The following is a 21,711-nucleotide window of genomic DNA, read 5'->3' as shown; positions in this document are numbered from 1 at the left end:
CTCTGCTGGGGGAGGCGGGAGGAGGGAGAAGGGTATGGTTGTGAGGGTTTGAATCTCAGCTCTGCCACTTGTTCCCTGTGCAAGAGGCTTCACCTCTCAACCTCCAGCTTCCTCATTTGTCAAAGGTCGATAATAACAGCCCCGACTTCATGGGGCTGTTAGTAGGCTGAGATTAGGAACAATGCTTGGAACCTACTAAGGGCTCAGGCCACAGTAGCTCCAACGGTGTTTGGGGTTTTGTTTTCAATTGTTGGGGAAAGAGAAGGAAAAGAAGCAGGAGACGCGGCCCGCAGAGTTCTGGGAGGTTCCGCAGCCTCCGCCTGGCCTCCCCCTTCGAAAGGTCCGGACGGGCAGGGCCAGAGACCCCCAGACCCGAAGCGGTGCGGGAGAGCTGAACGGCCCCAACTCGGGGCTTGAACCTTAGCGCGGCGAAGAACCCGGGAGGGCCGCGACTACGGCCAGAACTCCGCTCGGCGACCCCGGCCCCAGCACTCACCATGGTTGCGGCGGCGACGGCGGCAGCGGCAGCGCCAGGCCTCGGACGTGGCAGGTCCCGGCGGCGCCTCGGAACAGCTCACTTCCGGTGCCGGGCTCGCAGGCGGTCTGGCCCGGGCGCAGGAGCTTCCGGGCAGCAGCGCGCTCCGCTCGCCCGAAGGTTCCGTCCTTTCTGGGGCGGTGCCAAGCCTTCCCACGGCCCCTCCCCTTCTCCGTGCGTGACGCTCGAGACCAAAGGGGTGGGACTCTCGTTTTCCACGCGAGCCAGGCCCGGGACTTGAAATCTGAAGCTCTAATCTGTCTTCTCTCGTGACCAACCCTTCCCTTTTCCTGAGATCCATACATGAAAAAAGGGACTCATACGTAACTACACCTCCACCCACCTCTCTGTGGTTCTGGGTGCGACTGGCCTTATGGTGAACAATTTAGGATGACTAATTTTGGGAGTAGTGGCCAGACTGGTCTTAGTGCTTCCTTGTCAGTCTCTCCTCAGGACCCAAGGCTGGGACCAGGGGCAAAGAAGCCCAGGGAATAACCCCCTAGCCAGAGGCTGAGCCTCTCGCCCTGCCCTCTCCAGGCCAGAGGACCCATGCCTTCAAACTGCCCCTTCCTCATAGCTCTGGGATCCTGTGAGTCTGGCCCACCAGGTAGATTCCCCAGGCAAGGAAGGATCTCAGCCAGACTCCTGCAGCTAGAGCCCAGGACCCAATCGCCAGTTTCCCCAACCCCTAGGTCCCTGGCTTCCCATCGGCACAGTGAGAATGCTGTACAGCTGGACAGAGCCTGGGGGCTCCCCTCAGCCACACATGGTCTGGCAGCCCTTGATCTCTCATGGCTTTAAGGAGTTGAGTGACCCAGGATGGAGTCTAGGCTTCCCTTGGGTGAGTCAAAAATCCCTGTTTCCCCTCTTGAAACTGGAGGGAAGAGTCCTAGCAGGAGATGGTCACTGCTGGAGGGACGATGTTAAGGCTCAGAGGGTGTGATAGACCCAGACCATCGAGGAGCTTTGGAGAGGGTGTCGGGGAATGGGGCCTTACAGAACTCAGGGCAGGGCCTCCGGGTAGCAACTCACCCTCCACCCCCACCCCAGCTTTCAAGACCCATAATTTCCCTCTAATGGAAAAAGATTGCAGGGGTGTGAGGGGTGGTGCTTATGGTGGAAATACTGCAGGGAACAGAGTGGGAGGGGCCCTTGGGTCTCCTGTTCTTCAAGGGACATCCCCTGATCTCAGATCTGTAGATGTACTACTGATTCTCTGGGTGATAAAATCATATCACTTCCTTCTGAGCCTCACTTTCCTCCAGTAGAAAGTGGGGACGATGACACGTTAGATAAAATACAAACACAATGCCTGGGGCATAGTTGTTATTTAAGGAATTCCCTGGTGTAGGCATTGAAGTTGGAGAGATTGAGGATTTGGGACAAACAGTGCAACTGTTATCCTATTCATTAAAGTATTTGCTGGTGGAGCTGAAAAGTTTTAAGTGCTGATTCTGGCATCAAGACTGCAAGGTATCAATACTGTATCCCTTACTTACTAGGTGGGCACACCCTTCTCTTCTCGGAGCTGCCGTCTCCTCTTCTGTTAAGTGGGAATTGTAATAATACCTCCTCTGGAAGGTTGATCTTGGGAGTAAATGGACCTTTGGATGTGAAACTGGGTTTGGGTTTGGAAGCGGCTGGGCCTACAGCGCTTGATCTGGGGATCAGTTTTCCCTGAGAAGAGCTGGGTTTTCGTGTGTGTGTGTGTGTGTGTGTGTGTGTGTGTGTGTGTGCACGCGCACGCGCATGTGCAACCATCAACCTTTGAACCAACGTTGGCACTGTCTCTTGGTCTGGGCACATTCTCGTTCTTTGTTGATGTCCACCAGAGGTGTGCAAAGTTCAGACTCTTAGTGTGCCAGGGTCCCTTCTGCATCCCCCTGTCCCCAGTGGGGGATACCACCTACATCCTTTGTCCACATCTCCCATCAGCTCCCTCCGGTTAATCCCAGACCCCAAAGCTAAAAAAGCTTTCCCTAATCTGTGCCCTGACCTCCCAGACCCTGAACCTCCACCTCTTCTTCATCCTCCTGAGGCCTCTTCCCCCAAAATCTTGCCCTCTGGGATTGTCAGCTGTTCCTCGTGGAGGGTTAATGACTCATGGTAAGCTGAACTTGCCTCCCTCAAATGGTGACTGTTCAAAAGGTGTGACTCGGCGGAAGGAGAGAGACCACCCCTGAGCCATGCACCCTTGGGCAAAGTGCCTTTCCCTCCCAGGCACTTGGCTTCCCTCTGAGTTCAAATCCACGGAGGGCGGGGACCCAGCTGTCCCACGGAAAAAGGCCTTGTGATGTGTACTGTGTCTGCATTTCCACGTGTGCATTTATTGTTATTGCTCAGTATAGTGTTGAAAAGGCAGACAAATCCCATTAATTACAAAGAGCACAAGCCAGAGATACAGAGAAATCAAGAGTGTACAATAAGAGCACAGTCACGTCCCAGCCCCGATTTCCCCAGAGCCCCCCAGAGCCCGGGTAGCTCGTGGAAGCTGGAGGCGGCACCATTTCCTCGCTACTCTGGTATAAAATATGTGCACGCGAGAGTTAGCAAAGTGTGGCTACTAACCCCTCCCCGCCCCGAGAGGAAAGGTGAGGAGAGCACCACAGGCGTTACAGAACAGACTTAGGGAGCCGAGAAGGGCAGTCCCAAAGCAGCCTTAAATATCTTGTTTTCGGTGGAGGGGGTGATGGCTGATGCCCAGGGCCTGGGATCCCCCTCCGCCCACTTGGATGAACAGGATCTTTACATCAAAATCAGGAGAGCTTGCTTTGGAACTTGGGAAAGACCTGGGGATTTTCTGCTGTTGTTTGATTTCAGCCTCGGCTCTGGAGGACCCAGACGCCTTCAGAGAAACGCAACCCATCTCCACCCCACCCGCCATCTTCTAATGGTGGGATCTCCGACCCTACGGAGAGAGTTTTGTGTGGGAGGCACGTCACAGCGTGCGTTTGACAGCCTGCTGTAAGTAGAGCCAGAACCACTAGGGGGAGTCATCAGGGTGGTGAGAAGGTCCAGGCAAGAGATTGCTGCATCCCAAAGGACGTATCACAACTGCTGAAAACTGTGAAAAATGAGCAAGAAGTGACCCTCTCCCCACCAAAATAGTTCAGGAAAGGGATATAGGAATAAACATTTCTCCATGAGGAGAATTGGTAACTGGGCTACACGTTCTGGTAGCTCCAGGTCTGGGAGAGACCCCTCTTTCTTGCCTGGACCAGGGCAGATGGCGGGTCCACCTCAGCACAGCCAAGGTGGGTGACTTTGGGTCCCACACTGAGATTGGGTGGGGGCTTGGTGGCCTCTCCTAACGACACCCTGGCTTAGGGGACAGGTGAGATGATGGGAGGACTATCTGGCTTCCCTCAAGATTCAGGATGTCCTTTTTATTTCTCCTTAGAGGGCTGTCTCTTTAGTGAGCTGGGGTGGACAGTGCTTACAATGGTGGGAAGATGTTTGCACCTACAATGAAAGGGCCCAATATTTGGAGTGAGAGGAGGGCAGGAGGATGCAGGACTCGGCAAAATTTTAAGTTTACTTGGAAGAATAGATGTGAGAGAATAACCAGGAAATTTTGTTAAAAAAAAAAAAAGCGAAGGGTATTTATCCCACCACATAATGAAACATTATATAAAGTGACAATAATTAAAACTGTGTGGTTGGTGCCAGATGAGACACCCAGATAAGGGAACAGAGGAGATATTCCAGAAATAGACCCAAGTCTCTCTGAGCTGTCAGGATGTGGTAAAGGGGGAATTTCAGCACAGTTGGGGAAGAGCGGCTGTTCAATAACTGGGATGTCCGGGCTGAGACAGGTCCAGGGTCCTTGTCCCAGTGCAGTCACTATCATTGGTCTGGTCTCAGAAGCAGGGGGCCCTCCTTCTTGTCCACTCTCTGCTCTGGTTGGGACAAGGGGGCAAGGGGCTACGGTGGGGGGCTGGTGGGAGCAACCCAGGCTGCTGCTGAGTTAGGGAAGGAAACTCTTCAGTTTCCTCCCTGTCCACCTCCAAAGGTGGGTGACTCATTGAATGGGTCCCCTGGTCTTCCGTCATCTGTTAGGCGGAGACAGATTGGTGAGCTTAGACCTTGGAACTGAATATGCTACCTTCTCCTGGAGCCCCTGTCCAGAGGGCAGACAAGAAGCTGAGGGGATGGTGCAGTCCAAAACCAGCAAAAAGTATACATTACAGAGTACATATTTACTATGTTCTGTTTTATGTTGGTTTTTGCCTTTTTTTTTTTAAGACCACAGACATTTCAGAACCATATTGCGGAGTAAGAAGAGTCAGCAATTGAAAGCATCACCATTGCATAGTATTAAATGAACAGAGATGGTGAGTTCTTTATTTACAGTTATTGTCTAGATAAAAAAATTCATAAAAACAGATGAATGGTCATAAATTATTTACCCCCTAATGGGGTGAACTGCCAAACGTACCCCATGCTGCTAGATATAGGACGCCGAGTGCAAGCTCTATGTACTACAGGGAGTTCTGACAAACCAATCATTTCCTGTGTGTGTGGATGTGTGTGTGCAAGTGTGAGGGCGAGGGTGTGTGTGTGTGTGTGTGTGTGTGTGTGTGTGTGTGTGTGTGAGCAACCATCATTCCTGACAAGAAAAGACCAACACTGACGTGGGGCATTCTCGGTAGCTTCCATGGCTCCCTCTCCCCTGGGCTGGGTCCCACTAGGGGAGACCCCCTCCTGCTTCCCTTGCGTCCTGGCTCCGAATGAGCAGGGAGCGTGGTGTGCAAGCGGGGCTTTCCTGGTGTCATGGAATGAGGTCACGGACACAAGGTTGGAACAAAGCGGGAGATGGAGAACCTTGAAAAAGGAAACTACAAAAAACACCATGTTCCAAAGCTGCCCCAGGTTTTACAGGAGCGGGTCTTTCCTTTCTCTGAGGAGAACAGTGGGCGGTATTGGTCTTGGAATCCCATAAGCATATCTGAGGGTGGTCACCCCTCGGGGGATGCAGTTTCCTCTGCTGGGTACATTCAGAGATATTTCTTCACGACATTCAGGAGATGCTCTTGCACAAAGAAGGTCCTCCTTCCAGGAAGGTGTTGCCAGGTGGGATGGGCTGACTTGGGGTCCTAAACCCTCGGGTTTCTCCACAGCCATCCAGATGCAGGCCCTCCCAGCTGACTATGGCTCTTTTCCCGAGTGGCTCTCATCTTGTTTGTGGAAGAATTCTCTGGGCCTGGAGAAGGGAAGGGCCCGGGTAGACACAGAGCAACTGTGGGAAGGGTCAGTGTGAAGAATGCATTTTGCAAGCGAGGCAGAAGCGTTTGGTTTTCCTTGAAGCATGGGACATCATCGATCATGGTATTCAAAATGTCTTTTGCACTGTACAAGTTTATGGAAAAAGATCGTATGCTGAAAAGTCTCAAAGCAAACTTTGTATTAAATACAAAAGTTCTTTTATGAAAAAAGCTGATACCCACAAAGTGCTTAGCAGTTAAGAGGCTGACATACAATTAAATAAGCTCTTATTAAGTGGGATTACTAGTGCTGTTATTGTCTCAGGGAAAAAATAACCACCTTTTCTCACCTGTGATACTGTAGGGTTTCAGAATGGCTTTCTGTCTGGGAAAGCAAGACTTGCTGTTCAAAGGCTACAGTATATATTGCGACTACAGGAAGACAATTTGGTTTAAAAAAATCACACTGAATACATCTCAATATACACGTCATAAGGTTCGTTCGGATCTAAATAGTGCAGAGAAAAAGGCTGTTCTTCTTCAAAAATAAAAATAAGAGCAGCAAACCATAATGATCCTCATCCAATAGGCCAACAGCTCATCTGCTGCAGTTCGTAAGGAAACAAGCCTCGAAATTACTAACTGAAAACAAAATCAACACAATAGCGTTTATAATATTGCAAAACTACCTCAGTCTCTGTATAGACAGCGCCAGAGAGAATCTCTATTTGAAATGCTCTTAGTAAACTCAAGTGAGTTTCATTGAGAGAAAAGTCTTCACCCAGTGCTTTGCCAACCCCGTCACCCTGGGGCCGGGCTGGCCATCAGTGCTTTGAGCGCAGGAAGACTTCTCTCCTCCTCCCCCTTTGTCTACGGAGCACGCTGTGGGACCCCTCGGGATGGATACTCGCTAACATTTGGCTTCTGCCTGAGCCTCCCTCGGTAGTCACATAATTGAACGGAAGTAGCAGGCAAAAATCGGAGCATGGCTATCGTAAAACATCAAGGATGCAATCCAGGGAGGTGTCTATCAGGCTGAGCTGTTTTTATAGCATCTCAGCCACCAGTGTTCTTAAACCGTACAAATAGCCGAAGACGTTATCTACAGGTTTGTAAACAAATTACATTCTTCCTTTAGGACATAAATAAGTTAAAATAGAGCAATTTAAGCAGAAACAAGGCAACATGCCGGCAAAGAAACTTTATATATCCATGTGTGTATATATATATATATATATATATATATATACACACACATATAGACACATATATATCTACCTATCTATATGGACGTATACAGTCTTGGGGAAGTATACGTTGATATAGATACAAAGAAATGGATATAACCTTGTGAGTGTCTGAAGTTCTTCGGTTCCATTGGTGCAAATTTACTAGGCGAGTTAAGCTCTGCAATTTCAAAAAGTTGTTAAATTAACCTATACAACTGAGACCATGCTGCGCAAGCATTTCAAAAACTCACAGACCAGTGGATTGGATAAATAGTCTCAGAAAAGAGTCTGTCTGCAGTTCCCGCCTAAGAAAACAAACAAACAAACAAAAAAAACCCCTCCCCAACCCCCCAAAAACCAAACAAGGGGAGGACCGGAAGTGTACAGTACATTCATGCAGGGGACATGGCGCCGGGCGGGTGCATGGCTGGTCCATGTCGGGTGGGAGCCAGGAAGGGCTGGTTCTGGGAAAAACCGCTCACTCCCTTAAGCCCCCGGAGGAGATCCCGCCCTCGCCTCGAAGTGAAAAAGAGTTCAAACAGCATCGCAGCCAGAAAAAGGGTCTGTTGGGTGGAAACGGTTTTCTCGCCAGTATTTGGTTTCCTGCTGTGGCTCGCTGCTGCTTGGGTGAGTCGGGTGCCTGGACGGGTGGGTGCCCGGGAGGTGGGTGGTGGCGGGGTCCTCAGCTAAAGCGACGTCTCCAGGCTGTGGATGGGGCTCCCTGGACTTGAAGAGGTAGCTGATTTGCTTGTGTCGGTCGTCAGGTTGATCCCGCTGTCGATGGCGCTGTTGTTCTTGTTGAGCGAGGACGGCGGGCTCGAGTTCTGCTTGAGCGCGGCATCTTCTTCCAGGTCGGTGTCGTCGATGAGGGGAATGTGGGGCTGTGAATCTTCGACCCGGAATTCAGGATGAGCCATGAAATTATGGATGGAGGTTCGAGACTCAGGCTTTTCTAGACCTTCATAGAGAGAGCTACGGAACGCCTTCACGACGCGGATCTGCAAGGGAAGCACGGGGGTGAGGAGCGCTGCCCCCAGGGGGGCCGGCGGCCAAGCTCTGGGGGGCTCGGAGGAGGGGCGGGTGGGGGAGAGGGGGTTCGGGCACAGCAGGTGGCTGGAATCCACAGTCGCTGGGTGTCATGAGCACGGAGAGGAGAGGGAAGAACGGAAGCGGGGATTTAGGTTGTGTTCATCCATGAGGTTTTTAAGATTGCTTGGGTTTGGGTAAAGACTACAGTATTAGGACAGGAGGAAGGAAGGCCCATCATAGCGATGATGGGAAACTGTGGTTAGAGGAAGCTTAGTCCACTCCAGCGGGCACCCAGACCTAGTGAGAGACTGAGCCTTGTTAACTTTAAAGCAGAGGTTCGACCATGCAGAAGGGGTGCGAGACCAGGTGGGAATAAAGGAGGAAGGAGGAGAGGCTATTTATTTGTAAAAAATTAATCTTAGAAAAACCACACGCGGTTAAGAAACCACACGACATGGAACAGATAACGTGTCACAAACAGAAAAGGAACAGAAAGGAGAGACAGTTGGATGAGCCGGGATGAGAAGGGACACACGAGGGCCAAACAGAGAAGGGCAACATCAAACCGAAGCAGCACAGCAAACCGAAGCCAACTCGGGGCTTTCTGGGGTGCAGAGCAGAGGCAGCCAGAAAGCACGACGGAGGCAGCGGCTGATGACATTCAGGGGCACGAGCATGCTACGGGGCGGGGTGGGGGGCGGGAGCCACACGGCACACACAGACGACACACGGCTACACTTGGAAGCCTGGACAATGTGAATGGAGGTCGTTTGTACCCAACGTTTCTTCCCTTCATGCATTTGGGGGGTAAACACTCGAGTATAGACTCAAAGCCCTGGCCACTCATTGGAGTTGGCTTTGGGGTCCCTTATTTCCTGGGGATTTTTCCTCCTTTCTTTATTTGTGCTTTGAAAACACAATACCAAAAAACGAGGCCAAAATCAGAGGGCCAAATCCAGGCCCTGGGTAGGATTCTAAGAGGCTGTGGAACTGAGCCACAAAACGGCAAGTTCTTTCATTTTCTGTGTCTCAGTTGGAAGCTGGGTTCCCTGAAGAATGGAAGGAGGCTGGACGCTGAGTCGTCCAGGCCAGTGGGCAGAGCACTGGATCCAGAGTCGGGAAGACCCGAGTCTGCGTCCGGGCTCTGCCACTTCGGGTGCCTTGACTGCGGGCGAGCCACACCACTGGCCTGGCCGTCCCCTGTCCCGCCTCACAGGGTGCACAGGAACCGGACCCTCACTTTGAAGAGAGGCATCCCTTCTCTGGACTCCTGGGAGGGGGAGCCAAGCCTGCCATGTCAAGGGGCTGATGGGACTCGGGACAAAGGCGCCTCCTCCTCTCTTCCCAGCCCCAACTCAGAGCGGAGCCAGTGGTGGGGAAAGCAAGGCGGTATCCATGCTTCCAAGGAGCAGAGCCTCAGCTGAGGCGGCCGGGGTGCTGAGGCCGTCCGTCTTGGCCTTCCCTCCCCCCACATCACAGGCCTGTAGGGGGACAGAGGACCGGACAGGGCAGTTGTGGGGAGGCCCTCGTGGTCCCAGGATTTGCAGAGCTAAACCCAGAGGTAGCTCGTTGGTGGGGCTCAGGGGGGAAAGCCCTGTCCGTGGGAGTGAATTTTCACAGTGACTGTGGCTGACGGTTTTAAGTGTCACAGCTCAGGATTTGCTTGACTGTTTCAGAGAGCAGTCTTTCTAAAGCACATCCTAAGCTCCTCTGCCTTTTAGTTTAGAGAACACAGAGAAGAATTTAAGTTTGTCAATAAGCCTTCTTGGTCTTGTGTAAGACCCCACAGTTTTGATTTTTTTTTTTTTTTAAGTTTTTCTCCTTTGCTGTCAGCCATCACTTACTAGTTCTGGCTTTCCCTTGTCTTCTCAAAAGCATCTCTGTCCCCTCTCCTTCTTATGTGCTATGAGCGGGGGACTCCAGGGAAACCTGCCTGGTGGAATCCTGCTTTCAGTAAGAGGCATCGGGTGCCAAGAGAGAGCCAGCCAGACGCCATGCATTAGTGCTGGTCGTCCGTGATGGCCATCTGGCTGCTCTGAGGTCTCTTTCTCCCTGGATTCCCTATTTGTGGCTCTGTAGAGATTATTCAGTATTCTGATATCCTGATAACTGGGCCACTACTCCCTTGACTAAGTGAAAACAACAACAAAAAAGATGTTGCAGGCCTCAGTTTTCTTAACTGTAAAATGGGAATAATAATGATCATTGTAGCTGCTCAGCCCAGAGCCTGGCTGAACTGCAATAAGATGCCAGCCGGGAGCGCCTGGTGGAGGAGGAGGGATGGTGGCAGGACCCTGTCGTGTGACTGACAACGCGGAGGGGATGACACACAATGAGATGTAGGCCCCTCACCCTCCCCCTGGAATGGAGACAACAGAAAGAATGAACTGCTCTGGACAAGACTGTGGGGACAAGACTTTTCGGGACACCCCGCCACGGCCGTCTCAAGTCTCCACTTCGGATCTCTTGCGGCTGAAATGGAAAAAAGTATGGGAAGAAAAAAAAGCTCTCCCATCTCCCCTCCCTGCCTGCCCTGGTGATAGGCCTTGCTGGCATGAGCTGCACTGGGGCGTGGGGTGAGGGGGAAGAGAGGAAGGGCCTCGGTCTGTGGGCTTTCAGACGTTTTGGTTCCATCAGCACAAAGCGGGTGGGGAGCCCCATGCCCGTTGTCGATGGCTCTGAGCAAATGCATGGGCCCCGGTCTGGGGCGGGTTCGACATACTCGAATGTTTACCCGGCTTCAAGGAAGCCAAGAGTCTGGGATTGATTCACATTCATTTCAGGCTCAAGGTTAAAGACTCACAACCTCTTTTAATTTCACTCTCTCTTGCTGAACTCTGTGTCCAGGGTTCTCTAGCCCTCTAGGGAAACAAACACATGGAATATTCAGACAGCGGAGAGGTCTGGGCTCCCCCCCAGAAGCAAGCCATTTTCTCGCCAACCCAAGGTTGCACTAAGTTAGTTACCAGAATGCTAATGAGAGGTCCAGCTTCCTTTCCTTCCCTTCTTCACTTCTCCCCCTAAGAGATGCAAACTCCTTGCCCTAGCAGTCCTCAGAACCGGGAATCTGAAGGGGGAGTGGGATGGGGGATGCCCTATCTAGCAGGGTACGGCGTCCAGAAAGTGGCTGGTCTGGGGTTAGGAGTCTGATGCTCTGGGCCTGGGTGGTTTGAAGGAACAGGACCTTCACTCATGAACGTGGAGCATGCTATGAACTTGCTAAATACAAAGGTAGCTTGAGATGGGTTAGGAATTTGTGGCAATAAGAGAGAGGAGCTCTGTAGCTTGGCCTTGGATCTAAGAGCTAAATGCTAATTCTGTTCCTGATCACCGATGGGAAAATGCCTCTCTTCTCAGTCCCTGCCAGGCTGGTGGAAACTCAAGCAGAGAAAGAGCTTCCCTGGCCTTCTAGACCCCAGAGGATTGGCTCCTCCTTTTCACCGGATGAGGCTGTGGGCGTGGGTACTGGTTCCACAGTGGAAATTCAACCTCTGTGGGCTCTAGGTCTGTGGGCTTATCTGGGAAGTGGTGTGGGTGGTGAGAAAAATGAGGGACTTTGGAGTCAGCGCTCTTGTCACTTACATACTGTGTGATCTTGGCCAAGTCAGTTCACTTCTCTGAGCCTGAGTGAAGGATGTGCTGAACTGCTCTGGAAAATTTTGGGTGAGGCTAGAGTATAAGGCATTAGGGGTGTGCCATTAAGTTTCTGGGAGAAAAAAAGAAACTTGCTTTTGAGTAAGTGAGAAGAGGAAAGCAAGGCAGTGGACCAGAGTTTCCTCCCGATCATTCCAATGCCAGTCTGACCAGACAGACTGTCCTGTCACCGCATGGTATGTGTCTGCCTGGGGCCCTCCGCCTCACAGTGGTGCTGAGGGAGGGATGTGTGATGTGCTGGGGGGTTCCTCACCCCAGGTCATGAGTCAGAAGTCAGCCAGGCACACGCCACCCTGCCCCAGGACTTGGTGGTCACTTCTGATAGCCCAAAGGACGGTGGTTTGACTCCTTCCAGGGCACAGAGAGCCCAGGTGTTTTCAACTCAACAGGCACCCTACTCTACTGGAGAATCCTGGGAAGAAGATCCTGCTCGGAGGAGGCAGGGGGTGGGGGGAGCCCACCTCTCCACCCACCCAATCGGGGACCCCTTCTCTTACTTCCTGGCCCCCTGCTTCACACCCTGTGGGAAGAAAGCCTTTTGGCTTCTGTAGGGACCCTGCCTGGTATCTAGAGGGCTCTCAGAGTCCTTGGAGACCAGAGGAGGTGACATTGCTATAGAAACTATTCAAGCAAAGGAGGAACTAGGGGATATTTCACATCGTGACTGTGTTGACCAAAATGTGTCTGTTGAAACCACAGAGGTTGTGATCAATTTTGGAACCAGTACCCTTGAGCAAGGGGATGGTCAGGCGTTTTTTGAGACCCCATGCCCAAGAAAGGGTCCCAGAAGGGACCCAGAATTACAGGCTGGATTCTACAATTGCAGGTAGGAATGCAAGATTCCTAAGGCGGCGTGATGCCTGAGGGAGAGGCAAGACGGCACTTGGGTGAGGGAGTCATGCTTGATCAGCCCCTTTGGGTTCTCTGAGAAAATGACGGGTCATGGGCAAGGCCTATAGCATCCTTCTCAAAGGCTGTTCCATAGTTGGGTCACCATGGGATAAAGGGATTAATCTGGGCTAGAAGGAGATTGGCTTAGAGATAGGAAGCAAAGCGCAGGCAGAAATGGGCATTTCTCTGAAGGAAAAGTGTTGAGAACCAATTGTCACAGGACTGGCCTTATTGAATGGTTTTCTAAAGGGCAGAAGAAAAGGTTCAAGATGACTGCGCTCTTTCTTCGAGACTGGAAGAGCTAAGATGCGGGGCCTAACCCAGGGAGAGGCTGCAGGTACCCAGGAGTGTCGTGAGCCCCGTGTTGGCCAGGGTGAGGCACCACGCTTCCAGAAAGAGGCCGAACCGGGGAGGACGAAGACCTGGGCCTGGACCCGGAGGCCACCTTCTGGCAGTCAGACCGGCCGGAGGCATGCAGGAGGCAATGGGAGGGCAGTGGGAACCCCGAGAGGAAGAGATCCTTTCCCCAGGTGGCCCTCCAGCCCTGAGCACTTTTGGTCTCTGCACCTCACGACAGGAGGCAGCGCTGACCAAGGCTGGAGCTCGGCTGGCGCAGGAGTAGGGCAGCTGGGCGCGGGCCTCCCACCGAGGCGAGGGCGCTCTGTATGGAGCGGGAAAGGGTGGGAGCGAAGTGTCTCCTGCTCTGAGAAAGCCTGGCAGTGACTTGCCAGCGACAGTGCCTCATGGGAACGTGACTCAGACACCGTCTGCTCAAACGTGGCCTCACTTCACCTGGGCTCGTCTGGCCTCCCCATCGCTGTGTTTTCGTGCTGATGAACAAGCACAGGGGCTTTCCCCCGTTTCTGCATCCTCCCTGTCATTTTGTGTACTTGGCGGGACTGCACCCACGGAAAGGCCGTGGGACGTGAGCACACGCCACCGACAGCACCGTGCGGCTCGCGCCTCTTGTCCAAGGGCTCAGATGGCATCATTCTCACCCAGCACATGGTCCTCTCCTGCCCGGTGGCAGAGGTGTGTGTTTTGGATGTTCTGTGCTTGGGAGGGTGGGGGGTAGTGGCACCTTATAAAGTATCAAGAGACGAGGCCTGGAGTCTCATCAGAGAAGCCCAAGGGCTGGCTGAGTGAACAGCAACGTGAGAGGACCAGACTGCAGCTCCCTTGTGGTTTAGGAGGGGCTGACTAGAGACAGGGAAGGGAGGCAGGTGGCAAATAGAAACTCCTCGTGCCCTCTGGGGCCTGGAGCCATGGGGGGTTCATAAAGATCTAGACAAGGCCAGAGTTGAGAAACTTGTGTCAGACGCCCTGGCGTGAGGAGATGAGCTCGAGGGAGGGAGGTGATGGAGGGGGTCGGAGTCCCAGGTGTCCCTCCAATGAGGAAGGAGGAAGCCACAGGTTAGACTGGGTCCCTCAGGCCTGCTGTCAGCCAGCCAAGATGAGACCCCCCACTGTGCTCTACCTGAGGTCAAGTGGAATGGGTCAGGAGCCTTGTCCCTTCCAGGAAGGGCTCAGGCCTTCGCTGTGCTCCAAGCCCCGCTGCAGGGAGAAGTGTGTGTAAGGTAGCTGGTGCTCGCAGGTGTACAAGGAGAGAGGGCAGAAGGGGCTGAACTACTGGGTAGCGGGCCTCCAGGCTGTGATCTCCTTGGGGACCTGGGTCCCCTGACCAACTGTGACCTCTGATCTATAGTGACCCCTCTGGGTTGGACCTCACTGTGGCTGACTGTGACCCCTGAGAGCCTTTCCTCCCTTGACCCACAGTAACCCTTGGCCTGACTTCGACTGCAGGACTGCGATCTCCTGGCCAGCTCTGACCCTGGCCCTCACAAGCCAGGCTTTTCCTGACCGGGTATGACCCTACACTGACTGGTGTGCTCCACGCCCCCCACCTGACTGCTCCCCTCTGGCCACCGTGACCCTGTGGGGGACTGTGACATTCGATCACTGAAACCTCCCTGACCAACGGTGATCCTTTGACTGACCCAGACTTTTTGACTACTTGTGACCCTCAGGACCCCATGACTGCCTGGTCATAACCCCTGACCCTGACCCCAGCCGACCCTGACCCCCTAAGGGACTGCCACCCCGTGCCTGGCTGTGGTCTGCTGACCGCCTGGGACCCTCCTCAATGGCCGGGGCCCCTCAGCCCCCTGGGCCTAATCACGACCTCCTGCCCCCCGAGTCCCTGGCGCCCCGGCCCCTGCCCTCCTGGCCGCCCGGCGCTGGCGGCGGTGGCACCCGAGGCGGTAAGGATTCACACTCACGCCCGGCTGCAGCAGGAGGAAGGCTGGTCGGAGAGGAAAGAGCATTGGACAACGACACGCGACTAGGGCTAGAGAGATTGGCTACGTCCTGGCTCTGGCTGGTGACGGAGGATTGTCTCCGCAGGGCTCCCTGAAAGGAGGCCCCGCTCTTGAAAGTATTGACTACTTCAATCTGCAACGGAGGAGAGAACGAGACAAGTTGCGAAAAGAATGGACACGACAGCTACACGACTGACAGGCGCCAGGCCACGAGGACAGCCGCAGCCACGGCAAGACAGCACGCCACTTAAACCAAAACGACAATACCAGGCACGCGCCAAGGCTCTGAGAGACGTCTGCTCAGCTCGGGCACCTGGGGTCCCCAGGGCCCGGTTGAGGGGGGAGCCACAGGGGCCCGGCCTTGGTCCTGCTCTAGTGACTCAGGGGCCAATGGGCTGGGCGGGGGCCCGCGGGTGGGGCGTTAAACATGGTGTTTGGAGGCAGAGGGGGTGCTCAGCCCTCGGGACCAGGCGTGGAGCCAGAGTGGTGTGCTGGGAGCTCTGGGGTGGACAGACCCTGGCCCAGACCCCAGCTCTATCACTTACGAGCTAGACGGCCTTGGGCAAGTCACTGCCCAGCAGCAGCTTCTTGTCCTTCAGAAGGGGCAATGCCACCTACCTGGCAGGGTTAGCTGCGAGGGGCAAAGCACTGGCCCACTTAGTGGTCCGTGAGAGTCAGGCTAGATAGGACTCGTGCTCACTCAAGAAACTACAGTCCCGGCGTCCTCCTCAAAGGCTTTGTGGCCAGGCTGGTGACAGCACCAGGGCTGTGTGTGTGCTGAGAGCTGCCAGGCCCGCCTGGGAAGTGCGGGATGGGGGCTACCCGGAGGTCTAGTCCCGGAGCACAGACTGCTGTCTGTCAGGAGGCTCTGGGTGTGCAACCTGCTCCCCCGACCCACTGCCCAGAAAGGGCTGTCTCCTGAACCTCGGTTACCCCTAAAACTAGGTGCGGGGCATACCGACCTCTCAGGGGGCTGGGAAGGCCAATGAGATGATGTTTGGGACAGTCCCTGTAGGGTGTGAGGCAGCCCAGGTGACCTGTTTTTGTGCTAGGTGGAAATGCAGCGGTAGGCCACGTAGGACTGCAGGACCGCAGACCCGAGCTGGGGGGCCCTGATGCACTTCCCAGAGCGTGACGGGGGCAGGGTGACCATGAACGTCCCAGCACGGCTGTTCCAGGCCGGCTGGGCAGGAGACTGAGCCTCTCTCGGTTTCCTGGTCCCTCTGTTCCTCATCCTACAGGGCTGTGAAAGCACCCCGAGAACTGCAGCCCTGACTCAGGGAGAGGGGCCGTGTGGGAACACGGGGGCTGCATGTTCGTGGCGTGTGTCAGGTGGTGGCCACGCAGTCCCGTTCTGAGGCAGAGACCTGCTTCTGGCCGGACACACATCCCGCACGTGTGCTCTACATGTGTGTCCTTGGGGTGCGTGTGCGTGCATGTGGTGTGTGTGTGGAAAACCAACCTTTGGTCCCCAGAACTGACTCAATGCCCCAGTGGGGGCTAGGAGAGTGTCTGAAGCCCCCCGTGGAGGAAGATGTACGTGCAGATGCAGGCCTGACCACGTGGCCGGGAGAATCTGGGGCCCACCCCGGCCTGAAGCTGCCATCCTGGCCTCACGTGGATCAGTCTCCAGCTTCACCTGACCCTCCTGGCGGCCCCCCAGCAACCCTGACAGGAGCCCCTCACTCACCTCGGCCCTCAGGGTCACCCCTCCTCCACCTTAGGGGCACCCCCTGCCCCCCGCCCCAGAGCCCACAGTGGGTGTGACCCCAGTCCGACCCCAGCCAGGTGGACAGGGAGGTAGGACCTTCCCGAGGAGGCCACTCTTCAGCGGCAACGCAGAGTGTGTGTGTGGGGAACATGGGTGCACAGGAGGCTGGTGAGATGGTGAGAGCGGGTCTGGACCCACCCTCATCCCCGCATCCCCATCGCCACCCACCCCGCCGGGCACGGGCCCGGCCCCAGGAGCCGCCTGTACCTGGGTCTGGATCCGGTTCAGGCCTCGGAACCACAAGATCTGGCCCCGCCGCAGCTCTCGCTCGGCGTGGTCTATCTCCTCCACGTCCTCGTTCAGCTCCTCCTCCGGGATCTCCTCCTTCTGTGTGAGCCTGCCCGCCTCCTTGAGGAACTTGAGCCGGCTGGTCGGGATGGTGGCGATGACCTGCGAGGGGCCAGCAGAGGGCTGTCAGCGGAGGGCTCGGCCTCCCTTCCTCCCTCTTGCTCTTCTTACCCACTGACCTAGTTACGTTCGACTCACTCCTTAACTCGTCGCACCTCCTCCTCAAGTCAACTTTAGATTTCTTTTTAATTTGCTTCTTAATTCACTCACTCATCCAGAGGCAGGTGGAAATCGTGGGAAATCTGGGGAGTTGGACACGTGGGACTTTGGATACCCCAGACCTTACAAGTCCTGTGACTTTGGGCAAGTCATTTAACCTCTGTGAGCTCCGGCCTTCCCATCTGGAAAGCTGGGACCGGTTCTCAGAGTTGGAGATGCTGTGTCTAAGTCACTGGCCCTCAGGTCTCTGGCTTATTCTTCCTGAGGTCACCGGGTCCTGGGGTGCCCAACCCTGGGCAACAGGAGCTCAGAGCTTGCGTGCCTTGGGGGCAGTCAATCCTGGGACTCTTGGAATGGCTGCCCTCCCGGAAAGGGAAGGCAAGATGGGAGGGGGATATGCCTTTGTTGTTACTCTTCCTCCAAAGGGCTTGTCCGTGGGGCTGAGGCCTGAGCGGCAGGCCCTGTGGGGCAGCTGAGGTGGCAGAGGTCAGAGGCCCCTGACATCTCCTCTAGGGACTGACAGGGGCTGCCCTGCACACTCTCAGGGGTTCCCCGGGGGTTTAAGGTGGGCCTTGCCCGCTGGCATCTTCCTTAGGTGTCAGGAACCTGCTCATCCAGACGCCGAGGGCTCCCTGAGGGATTGTCCAGTGGGACGAAGATGCCCAGGCCCTGAGGGTGCCCAGGCCCTGAGGGTGCCCAGGGAATGGCGTTGTTAAGTCAAACCTAGTTTATCAACTCTCCAAAGAAGCTCCAAAGTTCAAAGAAGATTGTTCTGAAGGAAACTAAATTTTATTCTTTACCTTCTAGTTAATTTCTCTCACTAGAATTTCCCACTCTAGCCTGGGAGCAGCTTGAAGGCAAGACCAACGTCTTAGGCCTGTTGGGGCACCCACTGCCTGGATCCAGCTCCGGGTACCATGTCCTGGTCAGGCGTCTTTGAGCTGCAAGCTGTGAGTTCCATGATGGTGCGTGTGCGTGTGTGTGTGCATGTGCCTGGTGGGAGAACGTTCTGGGGTCATGGCTAGAAGGGCCCCTAGAGAGGATCCAGCCCCGGGTTCCCTGAAGCTGGGGAGGGCCACAGATGGCTGCAGACACAGCACTGTGATGCAGCAGGGTTTGCGCCTCTTACGCTCCCTCCGAGCTCTCTGAAGGAGCCTCTGCTTGGTGTCACAGCACCTACTAATGCTCTTTACCACAAGCCGGCTTCGAGCTCTGAGCCTGGGCTGGCCATGGCCTCTAGTCAGAGTTTAAAAACATCGCGCTTGTTACAGTTTTTTGGTTAGCTTCTGTTTATGACAAGTGATACTGACTTTCCAATCATATCTGTAATATAAATTACCTTTTGAAATAAATTTCAGTTAGAAAAACAGATGTGACTAAAAGAAAGTATCAAGTAAATAACAGGATGAGCGGGGTGTAGAGACAGAAGCAAAAATCACGGTGGCGATACCCAAGTGACCAGCATTCGAGACCTGGGCCAACCCCCCACTGCTCCGGTCTCCAGACACGGGGAGGCCCTTGCCCGGAGCCAGACAGCTAATCCGTGGAGGAGCCATGACCCATTGCTGGGGCTCCTGGATTCCCCGTCCAGTGTTCTTTCCCTTCCCCTGCCGAGAGGCCCCTCCTGCAGCTCCCCCAGCACTCACCTGGCCCCAGACAAGCTCTCCTAACCCGATGAATATGCACCACAACCACTGGTCCAGCTGCAGCGGAGAGCAGCTGAACGGCTTCCCGCCAAACTGCACAATCACTATCTGGAGGCCACAGGGAGCAGAGAGAGAGAGACAGAGGGACAGGCCGTCAGGGGCCAGCTCGAGGTCTGGGCTCTCAGGGCACTGCCGAGGGGCTCCGGCGGCCCGCTGCCCTCTGCCCACCCCGGCCAGGTCAGGGTGGGGGCCCGGTACCTGGATGGCGAAGGTGCCCAGCACGATGGTGCAGAAGATGGGGTTCCGGAAGATGCCGTCGAAGACGTTGCGCTCGCCGTGGATCTTGCGGGCGTTGATCTCGTTGAAGAGCTGCATCATGACGAAGGTGTTGAAGATGATGGTGTAGTGCTCGGACGGCGGCGAGTGCAGGGGCGCGTTCCTCCCGCTGTCGATCTGGAACATCTTCTCGCCTGCCAAGCCGAGAGGGCGGGAGCCGGGCTGAGGGACGGAGCTGGGGGGACGCCTGGCCCTGCGTGGGGGCCTCTTCTGAGCAGCCGGGTGGGTCACCCAGATGCGGGAGGTGCTCTCTGGACACTGGGGGGCAGGTGGGCCTCAGCTGTGGGGTGTAAGTGAAGGGGTAACAAAACCCTTTCTCCTCTAGGGGAGAAAGGCCTTGGGTGGACTTTCTTCCACTTTTTCTGCAGAAATCTGATAAAGGTGGGAGGCCAGCTGTGCTACAAGGCGACAGGGCTTATAAAAAGCAACCCCTGGTTGGCAAACTCATCCGGACTGGGAGGATGTAGAGTGATCTCGGAATACCTGGCGGGAGACCATGGCTTTGGGTCCCCCCGAAAGTCTTGCTGCTTGTAACTGAGCACGTCCTTGCTGAGACCTCTGGAAGTGCAAGGGGCTGTTACAGGAGAGAACAGTTCCTGCATGGAGGCTGGAGCTTCCAGGCCAGGCTGGCTCTGGACTCACCCAGGTGGCCTAACTCTCTGTCACAGGAGCTGCCACGTGGCAGTGTGTGTGGGACACAGCCCCGGGCTGCTGTGTGGACACCCACCCATGGCATGCCTGATGCCGTCCTGCGTCCTTTTGCAAAGCTGCATGAGCTGGTGCTGGGAGGGCTTGTGGGGTTTTCTGAGTGTGAGGATCTAGCTGAGTCCAGGACTGCCCAGAGCAGGTGCTCAAGTGGGGAAGCCAGCGAGTAGAGCAGGAGCCCACCTCGCCCCCCTCTCTCCCCAGCCTGACAGCTTTCTCTGCGTCTCTACTAATTCTGCATTCCCCGAACACCCTCCAAGGCTTTTCATGATCATCTTTGCAACCGTCCTGCCAACACAACGGAAGAGAACTGCACTCTGAGGAATGGGATCGTGCCCCATCGCCATCTGTACTCTGGACTTGAGGGCAAGGGCTCGTTGGCATTGAAAACCCAGCTCAGAGAGGCTCTGGGGACTCCAAGCTGGCCCCAACTTGCCATGTGGTTGTGGGCCAGCTCCTGCCCGCCTCTGGGCCTGTCCAGGTGCCAGGGGCGGGCTTCGCTCGGATCATCTCTGAAGCACCCTGGAAGCCAGGTCAGTCTTAGAACCAGCTAGGGTGCCACCTCAGACCGGCTGTGTGCCCTCGGGCAAGTCACCTCCCCTCTCTGTGCTCGGTGCCCTCATTGTCATGGGGGTTGGTGGTAGAGGGTCCTAAATAAACGTGTTGTGGAAACAGCTGGCGGGTAGGCAGGCATGCGGCTCTTTTCTGAGGATGGCGTGGTGAGGATCCTTCCAAGTGTGGGAGCAATGAGAGAAGGGGCTGGCCACTCCCCCTAGAGCTTCAGGCTTCTGCGGGGCTGGCGTGAGGCACCACCTTGCACTGTGTACACAGTGTCTGCAGCTGTCATCCGTGGAAAAATCCCTGGCTTTGGAGCCAGACCTGGGGCAGGGCCAGTCTCTACCCAAGATTTGCTGTGTGACCCTGAGCAACTAACTTCACCTCCCTAGGCCTCCATCACCTCACCAGCAAACAGGCAGCAGCTGTGAGTCCAGAGCACGGGGTCTGGGCCATGGTGTCCCCGGTGGGCAGGGTGGGGGACTCACCAACAAAGAGCAGGGTGAAGATGAGGGTTAGCTGGTAGACGGCGTGGCCCAGGATGTTCTTCATCATGGTCCGCGAGATGAGGGGCTTGTTGCGGCCGTATGGCTTCCTCAGAAGCAGGGTCTCCGTGGGTGGCTCGGTGGCCAGCGCCAGCGAGGCGAACGTGTCCATGATGAGGTTCACCCAGAGCATCTGCACGGCCTTCAGAGGGGAGTCCTGGGGATAGCGAGTGGAGAGGGGGCTGTCACGGGGCGGCCGGCCCGCCTGCTGGCCCGAAGTGCCCGGGCTGGGGCTCCTTCCTGCGGTGTCAGCAGCTTCCCACCGGAGCCTTGAGGCCGGCTCTCCCCGTGGGTCTTCCTCGGCTGGCCCACCCCCTGGGTTCCAGAGCAGACGTGGAGCAGGTTTGCTAGGCCTTCCCTGGGGAACAGCCCAGACCCGCCCACTTCAGACCTGTCTTCTCCCACAAGGAGAAAATTGAGCCCCAGGCCCGATGGCCACCAGTTCCACAGCCCAGCCCCCGTAAATACAGCCACATCCCCGCCATCTTCCCTCCTCCGCCTCTCCAGCCCCCGTCTGGACGAGCCTCTCTTCCAGGCTAAGGTCACGACCCTCCCACAACCACCTCCCGCCCAGACCCCACCACCTCTGCTTCCCGCTGCCTCTTTCCCCTCGACCACCAATGGCTCGGGCCTCTCCTATCCCACAAACAATGCCTGGGACCCTGTCCCTTTTTTACTACCACCCAATTTCTCTTTACCTCTTATGTTTACTTTAAGCAATTATTATATGCGTCTGTGACGCCAAAAATAATGTATTTTCCTGGTAGGAAATTTGGGCAAGTAAGG

At 55.3% G+C, this 21,711-nt stretch overlaps 2 protein-coding genes across 13 annotated transcripts in view; both read right to left on the bottom strand.

Annotated features, from left to right (window-relative positions):
• SEC13 (SEC13 homolog, nuclear pore and COPII coat complex component) overlaps positions 1-627 on the bottom strand; it is a 66,586-nt gene extending 65,959 nt beyond the window's left edge. Inside the window, exon 1 of the mRNA XM_030840829.3 lies at positions 497-627. Coding sequence (XP_030696689.1) covers positions 497-499 — 3 coding nt within the window. The 5' untranslated portion in view covers positions 500-627. The remainder of the gene's footprint in view (positions 1-496) is intronic.
• A 4,220-nt stretch (positions 628-4,847) lies between these two features.
• ATP2B2 (ATPase plasma membrane Ca2+ transporting 2) overlaps positions 4,848-21,711 on the bottom strand; it is a 351,712-nt gene continuing 334,848 nt past the window's right edge. For 8 of the 12 annotated variants that reach the window (XM_060307759.1, XM_060307760.1, XM_060307761.1 and 5 more), the window contains 5 exons: positions 20,869-21,082; positions 19,043-19,254; positions 18,785-18,892; positions 16,839-17,021; positions 4,848-7,966 (listed from right to left, as the gene is read on the bottom strand). In XM_060307759.1, coding sequence (XP_060163742.1) covers positions 7,655-7,966; positions 16,839-17,021; positions 18,785-18,892; positions 19,043-19,254; positions 20,869-21,082 — 1,029 coding nt within the window. In that variant the 3' untranslated portion in view covers positions 4,848-7,654. Of the gene's footprint in view, positions 7,967-10,803; positions 10,859-14,821; positions 14,994-16,838; positions 17,022-18,784; positions 18,893-19,042; positions 19,255-20,868; positions 21,083-21,711 lie in introns of all 12 variants that reach the window. The other 4 variants (XM_060307765.1, XM_060307767.1, XM_060307768.1 and 1 more) reach the window with 2 other exon arrangements.

Source organism: Globicephala melas, chromosome 11, assembly GCF_963455315.2.
Source record: "Globicephala melas chromosome 11, mGloMel1.2, whole genome shotgun sequence".
Lineage (NCBI taxonomy): Eukaryota > Metazoa > Chordata > Mammalia > Artiodactyla > Delphinidae > Globicephala > Globicephala melas.
This window is presented reverse-complemented; position numbering and strand designations above follow the sequence as displayed.